Here is a 22,578-nt window from a genome sequence, read left to right as displayed (position 1 = left end):
ATTCGAACCTCCGACCTTCTGATTGGCAAGCCCAAGAGGCTCAGTGGTTTAGAGCACAGAGCCACCAACATCCCAACTACCACTTTGTAGTAGCAGTTACAAGGACATTACCTCGTTCACATAGTTACATCCTTATTTCAGACATCGTGCTATATAGGTATATCACAGTGTTAAGTTGGTGATATATCATGGTATTGAAGACCAGACTTTGCTCAGCTCTAGTGGTGGGGGCGTTAAATCCTGCTCTGTTATAGGCAGGATTCAATATGAACCCCTTCCTGGTCCCCTCTGTAGTGGGGATTCGAACCACCAACCTTCTGATCAGCAAGCCCAAGAGACTCAGTGATTTAGACCACAGCGCCACCAGCGTCCATGCTGCCTGGCTGAAACTGCAGTACATAGAGCAGCCTTTCTCAACCTGTGGGTCCCCAGATGTTGTTGAACTACAACAACATCTGGGGACCCACAGGTTGAGAACCGCTGACATAGAGAGAGGTGTGGTTAATGCATTGTACCTTTCTTTCTCAATATCTTTGCCTCTTTGCGTAGTTGCGCAAGTAGCATTCCCAAGAGCCCCGAGTCTCTGAAGATATCTGTGAAGAGAAGGTCCCTCTGTGTGATGCTGTGGAGACAGCGCAGAGCAAGCGAAGTGCACAGTGGATCAGGACTCTCCTTGATCAAGCCCTGAACATCCTTTAGGATCTCGTGGGGGATGTACGAGAGATCCAGCACCAAGGACTCCACCAACTGGAAGAACTGTCTCTGGACCAGCATGGGCTTGAGAGGGATGATGCCCACAAACTGGGAAATGGGCTGCAGAGACCACTCCAGGAGGAAAAAGTTCATGGGGTTCCAGTTCCAGATATCTTTCAGGGCCAGTAAGATGTGCTGGCAGAGCTCTGCATTGCTCGATTTCCGAAAAAGGGACTCCAGCACCTGGAATGCTTTCAGGTTTTTCACCGTATTTCCTGTGGGGGGGGGGGGAACAACAGCATCAGCAATTTCTCTGGTGTTCTCCCTGGGTGATTACCGTATTTTTTGCTCTATAAGACCCACCAGACCACAAGACACGCCTAGTTTTTGGAGGAGGAAAACAAGAAAAAAAATATTCTGACTCTCAGGAGCCGGAACAGCAAGAGGGGTCGCTGCGCAGTGAAAGCAGCAATCCCTCTTGCTGTTATGGCTTCTGGGATAGCTGTGCAGCCTGCATTCGCTCCATAAGACGCACACACATTCCCCCTTACTTTTTAGGAGGGAAAAAGTGAGTCTTATAGAGCAAAAAATACAGTATTTGCAACCACTTCTTTTTTTAAATAAAAAGTCTTAACAGCCCTCTTCCTAAGACATTATTGGGGAAAATCTAGCAAGCCTTGCTGTCATGTAAATGCTATGGAAATTAACGGCGACGGTCCTGCTGCAATGTTTGGTATGTAGCCTTTTCAGGGCACTTAAACGAGAGGTGCTTCCATTGAGGAAGCCCGCATTAGATGGGGATTCTCAAAGCATAACCACTTCTGGTCCAAACGTTCAAAATTAAAACTGTTACTGTTTGAAGGAACACGCTTCTCTTTTTTTTATATAATTTTCATCAAATTTTCTGTTTTGCAATTTAAAATGCTCATTTTTACATCATTAAAATATCAATGACTTCCCCTCTTCTCCTTCCATGGTTTATCTTACATATCACAAATCCCTTCATGTTTTACAAAAACTATATCATTCAGTATTCCATTATTGCGTGGACAGGCGGAGTCCCCAGATCCCGAGTGGTCCCCCCCGTCATGTGGAATAACGACTCTAGACAACGTGCTATGGGATTAAATTGGCCACAACTTTATTAAATTTCAAATGTGGGTAGACCTTGGCTCAGGCATTGGGCGTTCTCCCTCCCTAGTCCCCAGCCGGGGACCTAGGGAGCATCAGGGTTATCCAGTGTGTGGGGGGGGGGATGGGCCGGCTCTGGAGAACATATGTTCAAGCAGAGATAGCCGCCCCCGTTACGCCGCCGCCGCAGGGGAGAGCAATGACGACCTTTCGGCGTACGGTCAAAGCCTCCCTTCAGAAACCCCTTTAACGGGGAACCCTGGTATCACCGCCGCAAAGAGGAAGATGGACTAAAGGATTCCGCCCAAGGCCTGATACCGCCAAAGTTGTGACGTTTTGCTACGGGAAAGGCGAAACCTGCCAATGCAGGGAAATTCCTTTCCGGCCCTTTAACAGCGACCTTATCGTAGCAGCGCCCGCATACCTGTGGAGACAGGTTAACCTGCAAAACCTATGAAGAAAAGTTAACCTGCAAAAGAAGACATTAACTGAGGGTGGGTAGGGTGGGAGAAGCTCTGGAGCCAAGTGAGGATTACCAATTAAGATCCACCCTCTATTGTGTGGGCAGGTAATCCCTCCCCCTACCTGGCCTGGTTTCCCTGGCAACACTTCCCCCAGGTGGGATTGGACAACTCACTGGGGTAGGTGGGGACCTCCAGGTATCCCACCTGAGGGAAGGCAAAGCCTATGCTGATGGGGCCACTCCAGATCCAGGGCTGCACGTGTCCACGCAAAGGGCGCCCCCCGTTTTAAGTGGGAAGCGGTCATTGTATCCATCAAAACTTATTTACACTGTTGAATTTATCTAAATGCAGCCAACGTTTTCAGCTGTACACAATTATTTCCCACATAGTCAATAAACATTTTCCAATCTTCTTTAAACGTATGTTCTTCTTGTTCTCTTATTTTTCTATATGTTAAGTCTGCAAGTTGTGCATATTCCGTCAACTTACCATATTTTTCACTCCATAGGACGCACTTTTTCCCTCTTAAAAACTAAGGGGGAAAGTCTGTGCATCCTATGGAGTGAATGCAGAGGGGAGGCAGGTAGGAAAAGCCCCCAAGAGCCGCACACAAGCTTCGCACGTCTCTTGCGGGCTTTTCCCCAGGAGGGAGAAGGGACCACCACTCCCCGACCTGTTCTGGTGTCGGGGGAAGCTTGGGCTTCTTCCTCCCCAGCCCGCTGGCTAAAAAGGAGAAGCCTGAAGCCCCCGGAGCGCAGCACGAACTCCCGCTGCTCTCCGGGGGCTTCAGGCAGCTATCCGCAAGCCTTCAGAGTGCAGCAGGAGTTCCTGCTGCACTCCGAAGGCTTGCAGATAGCCGCCTGGAGAGCAAGTGGGGTCAGTGCGCACCAATCCCTCTTGGTCTCTAGGCTTCGCTTTGCTGGAGAGGCACTGCACAATTTTCCCTCTCTGCGCATCGCCCCTTCAGCGAAACGGGAGGAGAAATGGAAGGGGCTCAATTTCTCCTGCCACTTCGCTGAAGGGGCGCTGAGCAGAGAGGGGGAGAATTATTTTTTTCCTGTTCTCCCCCTCTTATGGTCCTATAGAGCGAAAAATATGGTAAGTTGCCATTTTTCTTTGGTTGGGACCTTGCTCGTTTTCCATTTTTGGGCTAACAAAACACGGGCCGCAGTAGCAGCAAACATAAATAACTTTTTTGAGACCTGGGAATTTCAGTCTGAATTATCCCCAACAGAAAGGACTCGGGGGGGGGGGGTTGGTGGGGAGGAGTGCTTTAAAACATTTTTTTCCAATTAATTATGGAAATGATCCATAATGAAGGAACACACTTCTGATCTCTTTTTTATGTTGCGAACCAACTACTCTTGGCAGCCATGGAAGTGTTAAATGCCTGATTTCTGCTAACTTTTTCATAGGCTGGGTTTAAATTCCTGGTTGCATGTCCCCTCAAATCATAAAGGTAAAGGTAAAGGGACCCCTGACCATTAGATCCAGTCATGACCGACTCTGGGGTTGCGGCGCTCATCTCGCTTTATTGGCCAAGGGAGCTGGCGTACAGCTTCCTGGTCATGTGGCCAGCATGACTAAGCTGCTTCTGGCGAACCAGAGCAGCGCACGGAAATGCCACTTACCTTCCCGCCGGAACGGTACCTATTTATCTACTTGCAATTTGATGTGCTTTCAAACTGCTAGGTTGGCAGGAGCTGGGACTGAGCAACGGGAGCTCACCCCGTTGCGGGGATTCGAACCGCCGACCTTCTGATCGGCAAGTCCTAGGCTCTGTGGTTTAACCCACAGTGCCACCCGCGTCCCCTTTCACATTTTCATGCCATGCAGCCAAATTCCCTCACATCATTGGCCACATGATACATACCTGGAGAAGGGGACTGTTTAGCACTGAATTGCGGCAGCTGGGGAGGTGTAATATTGCCTGAAACCTTCAGTTCTGTTTTCCCGCAAACAGTCAGTTGTGCCAGGAAATCCAGCATCTCTTTAACACTGGCGTCTTCTTTGCTGCTCAGCAGCCCTTCATATCTGGAAACGCAGATGGAGAACTTAGTTATCACATGTGGAAACAGCAACTGGGCACATCATGGACCTCACTGCCACTGCTGCAGTGCAGAACTCCCAAGAAGATATATATGAGAGAAGGAACAGCTAAAGATACTCAAGGCTTAAATTAGGACTGACTAATTCAAGACCAGGGAGGAGATAATCAGACTAGAGATGGGAGGAACAGTGGAATCTGGTTTCCTCTGTAAACCTAACTGATCCCCATCCTTGGACAGAGGGGGGGGGGATATGGCAAGGGGAGCCTTTAATCTAAGGTTACCAGATTTTATTTTATTTTCAAAGAATCAGGGGACACTTTAAAAAAAAAAAGAGGAAGAAAAAGTTATTTTTTAAAAAAAATAAAGAAGTAATTATTATTATTACTATTTATTTATTTATTTATTTATTTATTTATACCCCTCCCATCTGGCTGGGTCCCCCCAGCCACTCTGGGTGGCTCCCAACAAAACACTAAAATACAATAACCTATTAAACATTCAAAGCTTCCCTAAACAGGGCTGCCTTTAGATGTCTTCTAAAAGTTTGGTAGTTATTTTTCTCTTTGACATCTGGTGGGAGGGTGTTCCACAGGGTGGGCTCCACAACCGAGAAGGCCCTCTGCCTGGTTCCCTGTAGCTTTGCTTCTCGCAGTGAGGGAACCGCCACAAGGCCCTCGGCGCTGGACCTCAGTGTCCAGGCAGAACGATCTTCACTTCTGCGTTCTCCTCTGTTGTGTGGCCTTCTTCTGGGTCCCGGCCTGCTCTCTAGGAGCGCTAGCCGCCGTGGGGTAGGCTCGGGTTGGGCCTGGGCTTGGCCACGCGTCTTTGCCCTCCCAGTGCTCTCCTACCTCTCCTCAGCAGCGGCAACATGGCAAAGTCAAGGCTCCCTCTTTTTTCTCCTTCCTCTTTCTCTCTCTTTCTTCTCCTTCTCCTCTCCTCTTTCTCCCTGTGTCGGCTCTGGGGTTTTCCTGGCCCCAGAGCACCAATTGGCCAGACACTCTTGCTCCTGTCTCAATTTGGGTCATGGGGGAGTCAGTGGTTCCCCCAGTTGACGCACCAGGGGTCCCCGGTTCCCCCAGGCAGTAGCGGAGGCAGCGGCAGTCTCAGCAGCTCGGAGTCAGCCTGGTAGAGCAATTGGCTCTGGCTGGCTTCAAGAGCTGCTCGCTGCCGTGGCGCCCGCCATTTTGGCTCGCCGGAAGTCCCCATATGATGTGTCTTGAGCTGTTGAACCGATCACGCAACATTCATTCCCTACTAATAAATCTACAACACTTCAAATATAAATCCGGGGACATTAAATGAAATCTGGGGACATTCCGGGGACGGATTTTGTCCGGGGACAGATTTGTAAATCCGGGGAATGTCCCCGGGAAATGGGGATGTCAGGTAACCATACATTAATCTTCCCTTTTGAACAATGAACAGCTGCTTAATACAACTAGCCTGGTGCTCCTCCTGTCGTGATTTAAACAGTTCCACCATACTGGCTGAAAAGAGTTAATAGCTGCCCAACACAAAATAAAAACACAGAACCAAAACAAAATGGAACTCGTCAAAGCTGTCCCTCTCTAGGTTAGGAATTTAGAAGAAGCAGACATGTTAGAAAACCCAGAAATCTGAATCTTGGATGTAAACTCAGGATTTAGGCTCTTGGGTTCTCTGCCTAACATATTGTTTTGGTCTTTAAAGGACCAAGCACAGCTCAATATGGTGTAACAGAGACCCAACAATTAAATTTGAAACCCATAGTAGGAAATAAAGTGAAGTTAAGGCTCATCCAGACTTCCCTTTGTGCCATGTTGTTCAGCACAGGGCTGTGCTTTCATAGAAATGTAGAGCTGGAAGGGGCTATGAGAGTCATCTGGGACGTGGGTGGCTCTGTGGGTTAAACCACAGAGCCTAGGACTTGCCGATCAGAAGGTCGGCAGTTCGAATCCCCGCGATGGGGTGAGCGCCCGTTGCTCGGTCCCAGCTCCTGCCAACCTAGCAGTTCAAAAGCACGGCAAAGTGCAAGTAGATAAATAGGTACCACTCCGGCAGGAAGGTAAACGGCGTTTCCGTGCGCTGCTCTGGTTTGCCAGAAGCGGCTTAGTCATGCTGGCCACATGACCCAGAAGCTGTACGCCGGCTCCCTCGGCCAATAAAGCGAGATGAGCGCCGCAACCCCAGAGTCGGCCACCACTGGACCTAATGGTCAGGGGACTCTTTACCTTTTATGAGAGTCATCTAGTCCAACTTCCTGCAAATGCAGGACTCTTTCAACCAATGTGGGGCCCCAACCCACAACCTTGAGATTAAGAGTCTCATGCTCTACTGAGCTTTTTGTCAAATGGAACTCTAGAGCTTGACGTCCAGGCACTTTGGGTTTTTTGCCTCAGCCCTTTCCCTGAAAAAACAACGGCAGCTATTTACCACTGAATTGGAGCAAAACCCAGTTCTGCAGAAAACCCAAATTGCCGTTAGTTTCTGCTCAGCGTTAAAGAGGTGGCTTTCCTCTTCCTAACGAAAGAGTCAGGGCAAAAATAAAAGCAGAGTTTGGACACGGACCAAGAAAGCATGGACTTGTGGCTAGAAAGCTTGAGTCCTAAGAAGCACGCATTAATGAAACCAAGAGTATCGTGACAAAATACAATAGAATTACCCAACGAAAAAAGACACAGTCATCACTCTATGACAACCAACAGGCTGTATCAACAGACTTGCCTGAGAAGCACTTTCAGCAGGAGCTGATAGCCCCCGTTGTTCTCAAACTCCAAAAGCAAGGCAGGAGAGATCAGGTAGGAATCCCTCACAAAGCACATGATGATGTTGACTGCTTCGCATACATCACGAGGAGACAGGGAGTCAGCAAGCTTGGACAAATTCTGAACGGAAATTTTGATGCAATCCATAGCTAGAAATAATAATTAAAAAAGCAAAATGGGTAAATATTAACTACAGAAGCTCAACACTTCCTAACATTCAGTAACCAAGGGTATGTCCAAGACTGGGTAAATCAAACCACTACTTCTTGGCCAGCACTACAATACATCTTGTGGATCGAATGCCATAAATTAATTCCCTGCTATCGCATCGCTTATTTAGTCTGTCCTGAATCGCCTGCCAATTGATTTCATATTTTTCTTTGGATGACTCATATATGACGACAGAGAGAAGGCTTCTTTCTCTTCACTTTCTTTATGCTATGCATCATTTTATAAACCTCTTTCATGTCCGCCTTCCCTTACTCATCTTCTCCCCCCCCCCATAACAATGTCCAAATATATCCCAGCCCCCTGATCATTTGGGTTCCCTTTTCCTATGCTTTTTCAAGCTGTACAACATCCTTTTTGAGATACGGTGACCAAAACAATATGCCTTTTTCCTAAAGCTGCTGCAACGTAGGCTTACGTAATGATGTTACAATGATGGCAGTTTTATTTTGCTAATAATCCCTATCATATAATTAGGGCTGGGCAAGACATCAATATATCATTCAAAATTGGTTTGAAGTCCATATTGTGATATCGGTTTCATACTTTTTGACCTGGCAATGTATCACCATTCATGATGTGTGACAGGGCTGATTTTGGATGATATATTGATATATTGCCCAGCTTCAAGTCCATACCATGATATTTGGTTTCATAATTTTTGAGATCGCAATATATTGTGAATCATGAGATGTGTGTGCTATGCAATCATTACAATGTGATGCAAACAGGAAGCCAGCCAATGTCTCTACATAGCTCCATCCTTATTGCAGACATTGTGATATATCGGTATATCGTGATGTTTAGCTGCTGATAACCAGATTTCAACTAGCCCTACATATAATCTGCTTTCTTCACAGCTGCTGCACTCTGGGTCAGTTCTTCAATAAAGTCTATGTGGGAAGCACCTTATGGCAGGCATAGGCAAACTCTGGCCCTCCAGATGTTTAGGACTACAATTCCCATCATACCTAGCTAACAGGACCAGTGGTCAGGGATGGTGGGAATTGTAGTCCCAAACATCTGGAGGGTCGGAGTTTGCCTATGCCTGCCTTATGGGATATCATTCACTTCTTAGCCCTGGGAAATAATATTTGAACCCAAACAACACCAATACAGATCCACAATATCTATGATAATCGCAGGTCATCTCCATGTCATAAGTACAGAAGAACATGGTTCTTTTTACCTTGCAAGTATGAAATTGTGTTTCTGGACTGGGCCTTTGAAATTGTTCGGAGCACCTGGCTTGTGGGGCCTTTCCAGGAAGGGCTAGCTCGGTCCCAAAAAGAGGCTGCTGCTATGATTAGAGACTGAAGGTCAGTAGCCATGAGAAGCTCCTCCACCCCTTGGTCTTCTGCATAAATGTTGAGCATTGTCTGGAAGCAAAGAACAACTGGAAGAATCAGATGCTATTAGCCAAGAAGACCCTTCACTGGGCTTAACAACAACAACAACACCTCCTGCTTTGAGATGTTTTTCCCATCCTGAGATGCTCAGATGTTCCATTTGCCTTAGGTAGCACTGCAAATGGTGACAGCAGTCACGTCATTAAAAGACGCCTGCTTCTTGGGAGAAAAGCAATGACAAACCTAGACAGCATCTTAAAAAGCAGAGACATCTCCTTGCCAACAAAGGTCCGTATAGTTAAAGAGATTTCACCCCTCCCATATCCAAGAATCTCCTGACGAGTCTGCTGATTCTCCAGAGAGGAGGAGCAGTGTTCTGATTTCTACTTATTCAGCTCCAGCACCAAGTCAGTCAGTCAGTCAGTCAGTCAGTCAGTGTGTCGGAGAGAGAGAGAGACTGAGTGTTAGATATCGTGTGTAGAGATAAGGTTGCTGCTAAGAGCAGCTGCAGACACTCAGTGCAGCATTCATTTATCCTTAGACCTATTTAGCTCTGTATATAGTTTTGTATTATAGTTGTAGTTATAGAATAAAAGAAGATATTCTACAGAGCTGCTCTCCGAGTCATTTATACACTGCCAGACTCTGCTATACTCTGCTGTGCGACAACTGTATTGTGGAAGTGAATCCGGTGCTCACAACTCTAAGCTGTGAGTCCACAGCACTTTGACCTGTTCCTGTGTAAAAGGTGGTCTCTGGAAGTGCTACCCAGCTCGCCTAGCCCAGTCGGGGTTGAAGTGCATGAGTCCAGTTGGTGACACTGGCTCAAGGGCGATGCTGACAGTTTTCCCAGTAGTGATGTATGGAAGTGAGAGCTGGACCATAAAGAAGGCTGATCGCCAAAGAATTGATGCTTTTGAATTCTGGTGCTGGAGGAGACTCTTGAGATTCCCATGGACTGCAAGAAGATCAAACGTATCCATTCTTAAGGAAATCAGCCCTGAGTGCTCACTGGAAGGACACATCGTGAAGCTGAGGCTCCAATACTTTGGCCACCTCCTGAGAAGAGAAGACTCCCTGGAAAAAACCCTGATGTTGGGAAAGATTGAGGGCACAAGGAGAAGGTGACCACGGAGGACAAGGTGGTTGGACAGTGTTCTTGAAGCTACGAACATGAGTTTGGCCAAACTGTGGGAGGCAGTGGAAGACAGGAGTGCCTGGCATGCTCTGGTCCATGGAGTCATGAAGAGTCGGACATGATTAAACAACAACAACAAGCCCTACCTGCACAAACATTTCCTGTGTCTGACGTTCGGCTTGACTCATCCCAGTGTTTCCACCAGCTTCCTCCAGGGGAAAGGCAAAGAAGAAATATAGGCACTGGAACAGGGCGACCGGGAGCCCAGATTTGATTATATTCCAGCGGGTTCCTCGTTCCTGGATATGGGAAAGCAAAGCTGATTGCATTAACCCTCATTTAAGGGCTTCTATCCTGACAGCCCCTTTCACGTATAGAAAACAGTCCCATGAGAAAAGTTGGGAAAAGTTATGTTCTCCTGGAGAAGAGAAGTCTGAAGGAGACAAGTAGTTAGGCTGAGGCAACAGATCAGCTGGTACTTAAACTAGAATATGACAACTGCCAGGGGTGGCCCAAGATATTTTGGTATCTGAGGAGCCCCCCCCCCAATCAGTGCCCCCTCCCCACCAGAAAAGAAGGGGCGAGGAATCAACATCAGGAACAAGGGGGGGATAAAGATCTACAGCAGGATCTGCTGCCCCTGCCGCCTGAGTTTGGTCGCCTCACCTTGCCTCATGTGTGGGCTGGCCCTGGCAAGCGCATACACTGCCACAGGTATAACTGATTAGAGGGTGTTGTGAGGCAGAGGTCTTAATTCGAACCACAAACAGGGCTTGTCAGAGCCTAGGATTGCAGACACCCACAGCTCAAGGAGCTAGCAGTGACCCTATGGGGGGCCACAGCAATCTTCATATTGGAGGTAAAGGTAAAGGGGCCCCTGACCATTAGGTCCAGTCGTGGCTGACTCTGGGGTTGCAGCGCTCATCTTGCTTTATTGGCCGAGGGAGCCGGCGTACAGCTTCCAGGTCATGTGGCCAGCATGACTGAGCCACTTCTGGTGAACCAGAGCAATGCACGGAAACACCTCTCCTTGTGCCGGAGTGGTACCTATTTATCTACTTGCACTTTGATGTGCTTTCGAACTGCTAGGTTGGCAGGAGCTGGGACCGAGCAACAGGAGCTCACCCCATCACGGGATTCGAACCACTGACCTTCTGATCGGCAAGTCCTAGGCTCTGTGGTTTAACCCACAGCGCCACCCGCGTCCCATCATATTGGAGGTACTGGCCTAAATAAACATTGAAGATCACTCTCTCACTCTTCTTACCATCCTGCACTCTCTCCATAGCTGCAGCCCACTCTGTCAAAGCATTCTAGTATGGACAGCACTGGCCTGTGGGGTGCGGAGCAGCCATGGAGCCACCTTCCTGGCCGTGGTAATGCAGTTTACTTGAATGGGGCTGGCATGGGGCAGGGCAGCAGCAGGGTCGTGGCAGTATAGGGCAAACTAGATAAGCTCTGCTGGTGTGCCCACACAGCTTCAGGGCTCATCCACATTCATCCTGCTGTTCTGCCCTAGAGAAAACCAGAGTAAACAGCAGTTTGGGTTTCCCCGTATTGCCATTTTCTGCAATTTAGCACGAAAGAGCGGGTTTTCCCTGAGTAAGGAGCAAGGCAAGGGGGAAACCACTTGTACCCGTGACTAGAAAGTGCAGGTCATGCAGAAAACCACTTGGACCTACACTTTCAAGGCATGGGGCAAGCGGCTGGGTGGGCGAGCCCTCAGCCGCATCACTGCCCTAAATAAGCAGCGATCAATTGGGTATGCAGAGACCTTCCTTCTTCATCTAAAAGTTTTCAAACTTCCTAACAATAAGACCTTAAGAAATCAAACTTTCTTAAACTAAAGCCACTTCCAACCTGCAGAGGAGGTGGGATTGCGGGAGTCACAGCCCCACCACCCGCACGGAGGCTGGAGCCCAGCCCCCGCGCAATTGGTGGAATCGCCGGCCATGTCACCCCCTGGCCAGCCAATCGGCTGGCTTTGGGGGCATGGCCCACCAGATTTAAACGCAGGCGTGGCCAGGGATCTCCCTCTTTTCCCGCATACCAGCTGTTCCTGTTTCCCACCCTCCTGCCCTTTAAGCTTCCCATTCCTTGACCTTGCTATGGACCTTGGTTGGTCGCCGTTGAGGGGCCTGGTAGGAATTTTTCCACTTGCCAAATTGGCACCAGCCCCTTGGTTTTTGCCTACCTCGTAGCAAATCGTCACAACTTTCTTAGTATTGGCGGTTATGCACTGGTATTGTTTTGTAGATGGAAGAGGGGAGGTAGCATCATCACCTGCCCCGCATATTGAAGGGTAGAATCATAGAATCATAGAGTTGGAAGAGACCACAAGGGCCATCGAGTCCAACCCCCTGCCAAGCAGGAAACACCATCAGAGCACTCCTGACATATGGTTGTCAAGCCTCTGCTTAAAGACCTCCAAAGAAGGAGACTCCACCACACTCCTTGGCAGCAAATTCCACTGTCGAACAGCTCTTACTGTCTGGAAGTTCTTCCTAATGTTTAGGTGGAATCTTCTTTCTTGTAGTTTGGAACCATTGCTCCGTGTCCGCTTCTCTGGAGCAGCAGAGAACAACCTTTCTCCCTCCTCTATGTGACATCCTTTTATATATTTGAACATGGCTATCATATCACCCGGGTAGTCCGATAAAGGATTCTGGGGGCGTGGCCCTGTCCAAAGCCTATTGAGGTGAGGGCCTAAGGCACACCCCCGAGCGGTGACCCCGGGGGACTACCTAGTTGATGTTCATCAGCAGGACTCCCCCTACTGGTGGTTAACCCTTCCCAGTCTTCAAGGCTGAAGCTGGATTGTTAGGACCAATGCCTAAGCCAATACCGCTCATCACCTGTAACCAATAAAGTTGTGGCCATATTTAGCCCATTAACCTTAAATAATTGTGTCATGTGTCTTTATTTCCACTGGGGGGGGGGAACTCGCCACGCAATAGGTTTTGTGTAACAGCTGAATTCAATAGCATTGAAGTGGAAACGGCTTCACTTAGAACTGACTCAGGTAAGTGAATGGCGCTCACAGGGTGAATTCATATCAACTCCTTCGAGTGGCAAGTCAAAGAGGAGGACAATGTTTTATCTCACCATGTGATCAAGGGAAAGTAAGTAGACAGATCTCAGGAGCACATAACCATCATCCGGCTCTTCTTCGTCCTTCCGTTGCAGAAATTGCCACACAGCCAGTTGGGCTTCTTCTGCCATTGAAGAGTAAAGGGGGAAGAAACACATTGGGGGAGGGGACAGCAGAATGCTTAGGTTATTAAACAGATGCCTGCAATACAGGGGTACCTCGGGTTACAGCCGCTTCAGGTTACAGACTCCGCTAACCCAGAAATATTACCTCAGGTTAAGAACTTTGATTCAGGATGAGAACAGAAATTGTGCTCCGGTGGCGCGGCGGCAGCAGGAGGCCCCATTAGCTAAAGTGGTGCTTCAGGTTAAGAACAGTTTCAGGTTAAGAACGGACCTCCGGAACGAATTAAGGACTTAACCTGAGGTACCACTGTACACTATTCTGCTCAACGCCCAAGAGTAGGGCTGCTACAGAACATACTCTTCTCATCCCACTGTTTGTGTCTCTGTTACATCGATTTCTGCCCCATCCTTCAAATACATAATCAGGGTGGCTTCACAAGAAAGCACCATAAAATATCTAATAAAACAGCCTAAAAGCAGCAGCTCTTTACCAGTAGGGCTATAAAAGCCTTTGGTCATGGTTGGCACAGTCCTTTCTCTATGGGAATCTCCTTTCTCCTTTGGCATGGCGAGCCTTAACTGTCCAAGGAAAAGGCGCCACCCTCTTTCAGCTGTCACCCACAGTGGTCTGCTCTGTGTATTCTCCCTCGGAGCTGACGTTCCTCCATCTTTATCCCTGCTGCTGTCAGTTACCTTTCCCTGGAAGGCCCTCCTCCAAATTTCATCATGAACCAACACTCTGACATGGGGATAAACAAGTCTCTGGGACGGGAGCAGAGTTTGGGATAAATGAGGTCCCAGTTTCTGCGGGGTCAGACCAACATGGACCCATTTCACCCTGGGAATATTAACTGGGCAGTAGCGTAGCATGGGTTGCTAGCAGTGCCACAGTGCCAAACAGGCAGTGTAGGCACCAGCGTATGGGTCCCACGCCTTTTAGGGGCCCCGCGACAACGGATCAAAATAATATTTATTTGATCTTGAAATAAAATTGCATTCAAGCTTTCTTAAAGGTAAAGGGACCCTGACCATTAGGTCCAGTCGTGACCGACTCTGGGGTTGCGGCGCTCATCTCATTTTATGGGCCGAGGGAGCTGGCGTACAGCTTCCAGGTCATCTGGCCAGCATGACTTCTGGCGAACCAGAGCAGCGCACGGAAACGCCGTTTACCTTCCCGCCGGAGCGGTACCTATTTATCTACTTGCACTTTGACGTGCTTTCGAACTGCTAGGTGGGCAGGAGCAGGGACCAAGCAACGGGAGTTCACCCCGTCATGGGGATTCGAACCGCCGACCTTCTGTTCGGCAAGTCCTAGGCTCTGTGGTTTAACCCACAGCACCACCTGCGTCTCAAGCTTTCTTAGTTGAATATTATCCCACTAGAGCGCGGGGAGGGCGCTCCCCGAGATTTCAACTGCCTACCTAGGGGCCTCCACAGGGTTGCCAGAACCCGGGGCCGCATGTAGCAGGGGGTGGAAGGGAGGGGAATGGATGGATTACGCATGCGCATTCAACCGCATCACCCAGGAGATCACAACCACGGAGATAAGAAACACAGAGTCAGTCCATTGTCTGGTCACTTCCTGGCCCGCATGGAGAAGCCGTTTTCAACAGAGCCCAGAGACAGAAGCATGCAGCTATATTGAGGCAGTTCTGGATGTTGTCATTGTGCACTCCTAACAATTTTGTGCCCCAGACAACTGCCCCCGCGGTTGTGATGGCCTGGGATTCAGACTCGCAGGCTGAACCTGAGGAATCCCAGCCTGCACAGGAGTCCCCGCCTCCAGAACCAGCTGAGCCGGGGCTGGAGCCTGAGCCTGAAGGGTCCTCACCTGTGCTGGATCCTCAGGTGCAGGCACCAGCTGAGTCTGCTCTGGCTCCTGAGGTGATGGAGGACCCATTGCCTGCAGGTGCTCCACTCTCAGCCCCATCAGGGGAAGGTGAGGTTGCCTCTGGGTCCGGTAACCTTCCAGCCTCTCCTGAGCTGCAGAGGCTCAGGGCAGAGAGGCGGAGGGAACTAAGTTCTCGCAGGAGGAGTGCTCGCCTCCAGGCCAGGAAAGGCGAGTCACCTATGGACCGGGGCCGCCCTATGTCTCGGGGCAGATAAAAGCCAGCCAGCCCCAGTCCCAGGTTGCGGGAGCAACATTCTTGATAGCCTTTTCCTGCCTGCACTCTGTCCTGCTCTTCTGCCAGAGTTCCTGACCTCACCCGACTCCCTGCCTTGGACCCTGCTTCAGCTTTGACAGGCAGCCTCCATATCACACCCTTGACCTCGGACTGGACTTGGACCTCACTGCACGGTTAACCCTCGGGACCAGCACAGTGGTCCTCCCATGCTACACCACTGTAACTGGAGCTGCAACTCGGGTAACATGAAGAAGAAGCATTCTGAAAACAGAGTTGTTCTGCCTGCCCTTTGGCTTGGAGTCAATTTGATTCCCTCCCCCTCTTTCTTTTTCCTTTCTCCTCCTGTGATGAGGCTGCATTTTAATTTTAATTGTTTTAATATTGTATTTTAATCTTGTTTTTAAGTTGTATTCATTCAACTCATTTTTATTATTGGTTGTTAGCTGCCCTGAGCCTGGCCTTGGTTGGGGAGGGGTATAAATAAATTTTATTATTATTATTATTATTATTATTATTATTATTATTATTATGGTTCACCTGCAGGCTTCCCATTCAGCTTCTTCTTGATTTCTTTCGCCAGAAGCTTCGACGTCTCGCTTGCTAAAAGGTGGGTGTTTGGAAAGCAGATGTTGCCAGCTGACTGATCCCAGGCCTAAAACATATTTCAAAAATAATAAGAATGGTGTGTGTGTCTGTTTGGTATTAAATACACTGATTTTGCTTCCCGGGCATTAATTTCCATTGCTGCTATCCTAGCAGTAACATGTAACATAACGTTTATCACCAGCCTCCCAAATCTGCTAGCAGATAATCTTGTGTGCCCTGTTCTGGCAGGCGCTGTCATATTAAGCGCCCTATATTGTTTAGTTTTGCCTAGTAGGAAACCAGAGGTGCGGGGTGAGCAAGGGTGGTGTCCATTTTTGCTTTGTAAGCAGAGAAGAAGAGAGGTGAGGAGGAGGAGGAGGAGGTCTTAGAGCAGAGGAAAATGGCAAGGGAATAAGCCAGTAGTGGCCCTTCTAGAGGGACAGATTTGGCAGGATTTAAAGGATGACACATAACAGAGACTACAAAATAATATAAAAACAAAAACGTACTTGTATTTGCATCATACCTTTATGGACATTCAGCACGAGATACAACACAATTTATTTTGTACGGCGAACTTAGGTTCCCCTGGCCGTGAAATTGTAACGAATAAATCACATTTCCCCTTCTGAATCATGTGGTTGTGAGTCAGAATGACTAAGGAGGCCCTGAAAATTCTATTACTTTCCTTTGGTGGGGAACTGATGGACAGGGGAAGAAGAAAAATGTTAAGACGCCTAGGTATATTTTGAAAGAGTCACCCGCCTTCATCAGAATCACATTGCAGGGGAACTTTCTGTTGTATTGGCTAAAATTCCCATGTTGCATGAAAACGAGGGTGTAAGTTAATTTCCCAAACGGAGGCCATTGCGGGGTTTAAAGGGCAGAGCTGGAGCCCACTCAAGAAAAGTCCTGTGACTATGTTTAGAAATCTATCTATCTATATGTTAAAAAATAATGCTGTATTTTAATCATGTGAAGCCAGTTGAAAGACTCATGAGACTCGAGAAAATGAGGAGGTTAGAAATCAAAAGTAACATGATATAGGGTAGGGATTACTGTGCCCCCCCCCCCCCGTCATGTGGAATAATGACTCAAGACAACGTGCTATGGGATTAAATTGGCCACAACTTTATTATATTTCAGATGTGGGTAGACCTTGGCTCAGGCATTGGGCGTTTATCCCTTCCCCAGTCCCCAGCCGGGGATCTAGGGAACATCAGGGTTATCCAGTGTGTGGGCCGGCTCTGGAGAACATATGTTCAAGCAGAGATAGCCGCCCCCGTTACGCTGCCGCCGCAGGGGAGAGCAATGATGACCTCTCGGCGTACGGTCAAAGCCTCCCCTCAGAAACCCCTTTAACGGGGAACCCTGGTATCGCCGCCGCAAAGAAGAAGATAGACTAAAGGATTCCGCCCAAGGCCTGATACCGCCAAAGTTGTGACGTTTTGCTACGGGAAAGGCGAAACCTGCCAATGCAGGGGAATTCCTTTCCGGCCCTTTAACAGTGACCTTGACGTAGCAGCGCCTGCATACCTGTGAAGAAAAGGTTAACCTGCAAAATAAGACTTACCTGAGGGTGGGTAGGGTGGGAGAAGCTCTGGAGCCAAGTGAGGATTCCCAGGTAAGATCCTCCCTCTATTGTGTGGGCAGGTAATCCCTCCCCTACCTTGGCAATGCTTCCCCCAGGCGGGATTGGACAGCTGACTGAGGTAGGCAGAGACCTCCAGGTATCCCACCTGGGGGAAGGCGAAGCCAAGCCTATGCTGATGGAGCCGCCCCAGATCCAGGGGCTGCGCGCGTCCATGCAAAGGGCGCCCCCTGTTTAATGTGGGGAGCGGTCATTCTGGTAGGGTCTGCCCTCCTCTTCCACCGCTTCCCTCTCCCCATTAACCTCCTTCTCTGCAGGCTATTGCACAGACTTTGGAGAGGAAGTCTGTCCTCTTCTCTTCTCCCAATTAACCTCCGTCTCCAAACTTCTGCTTGCCCTGCCACAAACTTGCTATTTACCACTGAATCAGAGCAAATGTCAGTCGGGTTCCCCACAGATTAATGTTTGCTCCAGTTCAGCAGCGAGGAGTGGGTTTTCCTGGAGAAAACAGTGGAGCAAATGGAAAACTGCTTGGACCTGTGCCTGGAGAGCCTGTGACAAGTGAAAAACCACTCAGACCCATGCTTTATAGATGTGGACAAGCACTCAGTGCTGGGAGGAAGCACAGAGAAAGGAAAATAACTGGTCTGGGCTCAAGAAGAGGGAGGGGACAGTTCTTTGGTTCTTCTCAAGTGAGTCCAAGGAGGCAAGGAGAAGAACTGACTGAAGGAGACTGACGTGAGGAGAAACGAGAGGGGAGGGGAGAGTTCTGACTGGAAGATATATTTATTGTTATTTGAAGTGGAGTGGAGAGATGGATAATTTCAGAGGGAAGCAAGTGTAGTGGGGACAGCCTCAGAGACTGAAGAAAATATAACACTGAATATAAATATAGTAAAAACTTTTTTAAAAAAAAACCAGTTGATTAAAATATAAGTTAGAACACAGTTTAAAATGCAGCTTAAAATGAAAAAAAGAAATATACGAAAAGAAAACCCACAAGAGGAACACTCCGCCTTATCAGAGGTTTCTATCTTAATTTCCAACCAGTGACATATTTCCTCATTTGTTAGACTGCTGTTTTTCATTTGAATGACATGCTCTCGGCGACTGTGGTTAACTTTGTCATGCTTAATTACATCACCAGGGGCCGCTGCTAAGTCGCAGGTTTGGACCCTGAAATCTGGGGTTTCCCAACCCTAGTTGTGGGTTTTTCTCTTTCTTTCTCTCTGTCTCTCACATGCGCGCGCGCGCGCACACACACACACACACACACACACACACACAGAGGTGTGGGCTGGACTTCCTGTAGAGTGCAACTGGGGTAGCAAGAATTAACTCTCTCTTCCCAACTGCAGCCTTCAAGAAGATCAAATAGGCTTGAAAAAAATTCTTCTCTTGGCTACAAGGAGAAGATTTCTTTCAAACCTAATTTCAGCAGTGGGGGAAGGGAGAACAACAACACCCTCCAGACACCAGCATAAGAGTGACCCATGAAGAGGTCACTCTGCAATACCATAGTGTGTGGATAGAAATCTTCTCTCTCCCACTTAAAAAATTCCCAGATATTCTGCAGATTCGACTTTGTGACATACAGTGGTACCTCGGTTTTCGAACATACGTAATCTGCTCCAGAAGACAGTTCAAGTTCTGAAACATTCAAAAACTGAAAACTCAGTACGGAAAATTCAATACGGAAGCTGCTTGGCATGTTTGACTTCCAAGGCGAGTTCAAAAACTGAAGCACTTGCTTCCAGGTTTACGGCATTGGAAAACCAAAATGTTTGTCAACGGAGACATTCGAAATCCGAAGTACCCAGAGAAACCATTCCTAGAGAAACCATTCAGTCAAATTCTGTTCGCTCGCCTCTTGAAACCCATTACTGTTGCTGAGAGGGAGTAAAATGGTGGCTGTTGACATTCCAGTGGTTGCAGTTTTGTGGGGAGGGTTGCCACCTTGTCCCCCACATACACACACTAGAGAAGTTCTTTTGACCACCCTACCCCGTCCCTCGGTCCGTATAGTTAAAGCTATGGTTTTCCCAGTAGTGATGTATGGAACCGAGAGCTGGACCATCAAGAAGGCTGATCGCCAAAGAATTGATGCTTTTGAATTCTGGTGCTGGAGGAGACTCTTGAGAGTCCCATGGACTGCAAGAAGATCAAACCTCTCCATTCTTAAGGAAGTCAGCCCTGAGTGCTCACTGGAAGGACAGATCGTGAAGCTGAGGCTCCAATACTTTGGCCACCTCATGAGAAGAGAAGACTCCCTGGAAAAGACCCTGATGTTGGGAAAGATGGAGGGCACAAGGAGAAGAGGACGACAGAGGACGAGATGGTTGGACAGTGTTCTTGAAGCTACCAGCATGAGTTTGACCAAACTGTGGGAGGCAGTGGAAGACAGGAGTGCCTGGCGTGCTCTGGTCCATGGGGTCACAAAGAGTCGGACACGACTAAACAACTAAACAACAACAACAACCCTGTCCCTCAGTATGAGCAAGACCTCATAACAAAAATATGCAATAGGTAGAGATCCAACCAACCTTCAGAAAGATGGGCAAGAAGGTCAGAAGTTGGCTTTGTAGCTCTGCTGGATTCATCTCCCCATATTCCATGAACTGCTTGCTTAGGGTCTCCCATAGGAAGTAAGGGCAGTTGCTTTGATCTTCCTTACTGAGCTCAGCAGGTTCTGCTTTGACTACCATCGCATTGCCAGCTTGGGCTCGATCCCAGCCTGCATTCTTGTCAGCTGAATCCATCTCCTTCTCCAGCTGTTTTGGGAACTCTAGCTCAGCCTCCATGCTTGGGTCAAAGTGATCTGGGAAGAAAGACCAAAATGTCATTTTTTTGCAGGGTGTCTTACACTAACAGATGAGTTGCTGTGCTGAGACAACGGTGCAAAAGGTTTGAGAGCAAGGTCTCCATTTCACTGTACAGAGCAGGCCATCGCCTTGTAGTGACAGTTCAGAGGTTACGGCAGTGCCATGGAAGCGGCTGGAGCAAAGCTTCTTCCTACATTTTTGTGGTAACATGCAAACCTGGCATTTATAGTTCACTGACGCGGTTGTGTCACACACCCCGATGGCACTTCCCCTACCCGGGGCCAGAAGTGACCTCAGGGTTTCTAAATCCATCCTCTCCGAGTTATGAGTTCCTATATTGGCAGAAGGGAATGAGAAGAATCACGAGGCTAAGGTAGTGTTGCAACAGGTCCTAAGATTATGTATTAGCAACAGTGCATGGGAGGCAAATCTCCAGGTGTGGGACCCCAATTCTGCTGCAAAACGGTGCAAAAAAATTAGAGCAGCAACATTGTTTTCATTTCACTTCTAATATGGCGCTGTGGGTTAAACCACAGAGCCTAGGACTTGCTGATCAGAAGGTCGGCAGTTCGAATCCCCACGACAAGGTGAGCTCCCGTTGCTCAGTCCCTGCTCCTGCCAACCTAGCAGTTCAAAAGTATGTCAGAGTGCAAGTAGATAAATAGGTACCGCTCCAGCGGGAAGGTAAACGGTATTTCTGTGTGCTGCTCTGGTTCACCAGAAGCGGCTTAGTCATGCTGGCCACATAACCCGGAAGCTGTACGCCGGCTCCCTCGGCCAATAAAGCGAGATGAACGCCACAACCCCAGAGTCAGTCAGGACTGGACCTAATGGTCAGGCGTCCCTTTCTGTATACCACCTTTCTATATTGCAATACCCAAGGCCATTTACGAGCTGAAGAAACAACAAAATAGACAGCAAAGTTCACACATGTCATAACAATCTGATCCAATACAAAAAAAGTCACTAACTTTAAAAGAAACAACTTATATCAAATAAAGCATTATTCAACAATCCAATATAATATAATAGCAAATGGTGAAATCAAATACCAGCAAATATTAATCAGTTGACACTTATTACAATGAAGAATTACTAATCTATAATCAATAAAAATAACAGCAAGTTGCAATGCATAAAATACCACAAAACATACAAAACCACATAAAAGGGTCAAATTGAGAAACAAGGACGCACAACTTATAAAATTATTATTTTAAAATATTATTTTTCTTCCCAGCTCTGTTCTCAAAGTCCTGGTTTGGAAAAGGCTTCTAGGGTAGGGCAGGTGGAAAAAGCCATTGCCTGATGGACAGCAGAAAGTCCCTCTCCCCTTACCAGCTGAAAGAAACATCATCTGAAATAAATTCCATGCAGCTGCGACAAATGAAACCAAATTCCACAATGCTTCCCAACTTTGCCCTGACTTTTTGCTGCAAGTAGCACAAACATCTTAGCATTGCTCTAACTAGAATTACCAACAGCCCACTATTCCACAAGCCCTGCTATTATTTCTTTATCCAAACAGGTAATTTGGAAGATTGAGGAGAGGGCACCCCCCCCCTAAACCGTAGAAATTAATAAATAATAGGATTTTGGTTACTTGGGATGGGAAGGGAGAAATACCAGCTGCAGAGAAACTCCTAGGCTAGCCTGTGCAAAACAGCCTGGCCAAGCTAGAGCCATTAAGAGCCATTTATATAGGGCAATTAGCAACGCGGGTGGCGCTGTGGGTTAAACCACAGAGCCTAGGACTTGCCGATCAGAAGGTCGGTGGTTCGAATCCCCGTGACAGGGTGAGCTCCCGTTGCTCGCTCCTGCCAACCTAGCAGTTCGAAAGCACGTCAAAGTGCAAGTAGATAAATAGGTACCACTCCGGTGGGAAGGTAAACGGCATTTCTATGCGCTGCTCTGGTTCGCCAGAAGCAGCTTAGTCATGCTGGCCACATGACCCGGAAGCTGTACTCCGGATCCCTCGGCCAGTAAAGCGAGATGAGCGCCGCAACCCCAGAGTCGGTCACGACTGGACCTAATGGTCAGGGGTCCCTTTACCTTTATATACGGCAACTGAGAGCCATTGGCAATACAAGAGAACTGCCTTCCCTACTTTCCCTGAGGTGTGAACAGAGACTGGGGGGTTGGAAGGTTGTCAGGGTGTAGGTGATAGGAAAACAGTTTTTAGCAAGGTGTTTTGTTAAGGAGGAAGATAGACTGGGATCCATCTTGGGCAGGCTGGCTGAAGGCTGGCTGCTCTGCTGTGGGGTACAAGCCCCTCTTGAAACGACCAAGCTGTAAGATCTGGCCTCCCTCCATGCAGTGGCGTAGCGTGGGTTATCAGCACCCGGGGCAAGGCAAGTAATTTGCGCCCCCTAACCCATGGATTTGCGCCCCCTAACCCGTGGATTTGCGCCCCCTAACCCGTGGATTTCCCTAACCCCCA

The 22,578-nt window shown here is 48.2% G+C and overlaps 1 protein-coding gene across 1 annotated transcript in view; it reads right to left on the bottom strand.

The window, feature by feature from the left end:
- The window catches only part of WDFY4 (WDFY family member 4), a 207,015-nt gene that overhangs the window by 182,460 nt on the left and 1,977 nt on the right, over window positions 1–22,578 (bottom strand). Inside the window, exons 2-9 of the mRNA XM_079978572.1 lie at window positions 19,860–20,134; window positions 15,678–15,792; window positions 12,904–13,013; window positions 9,945–10,097; window positions 8,501–8,690; window positions 7,043–7,232; window positions 4,162–4,322; window positions 516–968 (exon numbers count right to left, since the gene is read on the bottom strand). Coding sequence (XP_079834698.1) covers window positions 516–968; window positions 4,162–4,322; window positions 7,043–7,232; window positions 8,501–8,690; window positions 9,945–10,097; window positions 12,904–13,013; window positions 15,678–15,792; window positions 19,860–20,117 — 1,630 coding nt within the window. The 5' untranslated portion in view covers window positions 20,118–20,134. The remainder of the gene's footprint in view (window positions 1–515; window positions 969–4,161; window positions 4,323–7,042; window positions 7,233–8,500; window positions 8,691–9,944; window positions 10,098–12,903; window positions 13,014–15,677; window positions 15,793–19,859; window positions 20,135–22,578) is intronic.

Source organism: Podarcis cretensis (genome assembly GCF_951804945.1).
Source record: "Podarcis cretensis genome assembly, chromosome: 5".
Classification (NCBI taxonomy): Eukaryota; Metazoa; Chordata; class Lepidosauria; order Squamata; family Lacertidae; genus Podarcis; species Podarcis cretensis.
Note: the sequence above shows the minus strand (reverse complement) of the source record. Positions and strands in the feature narration are given on the sequence as shown.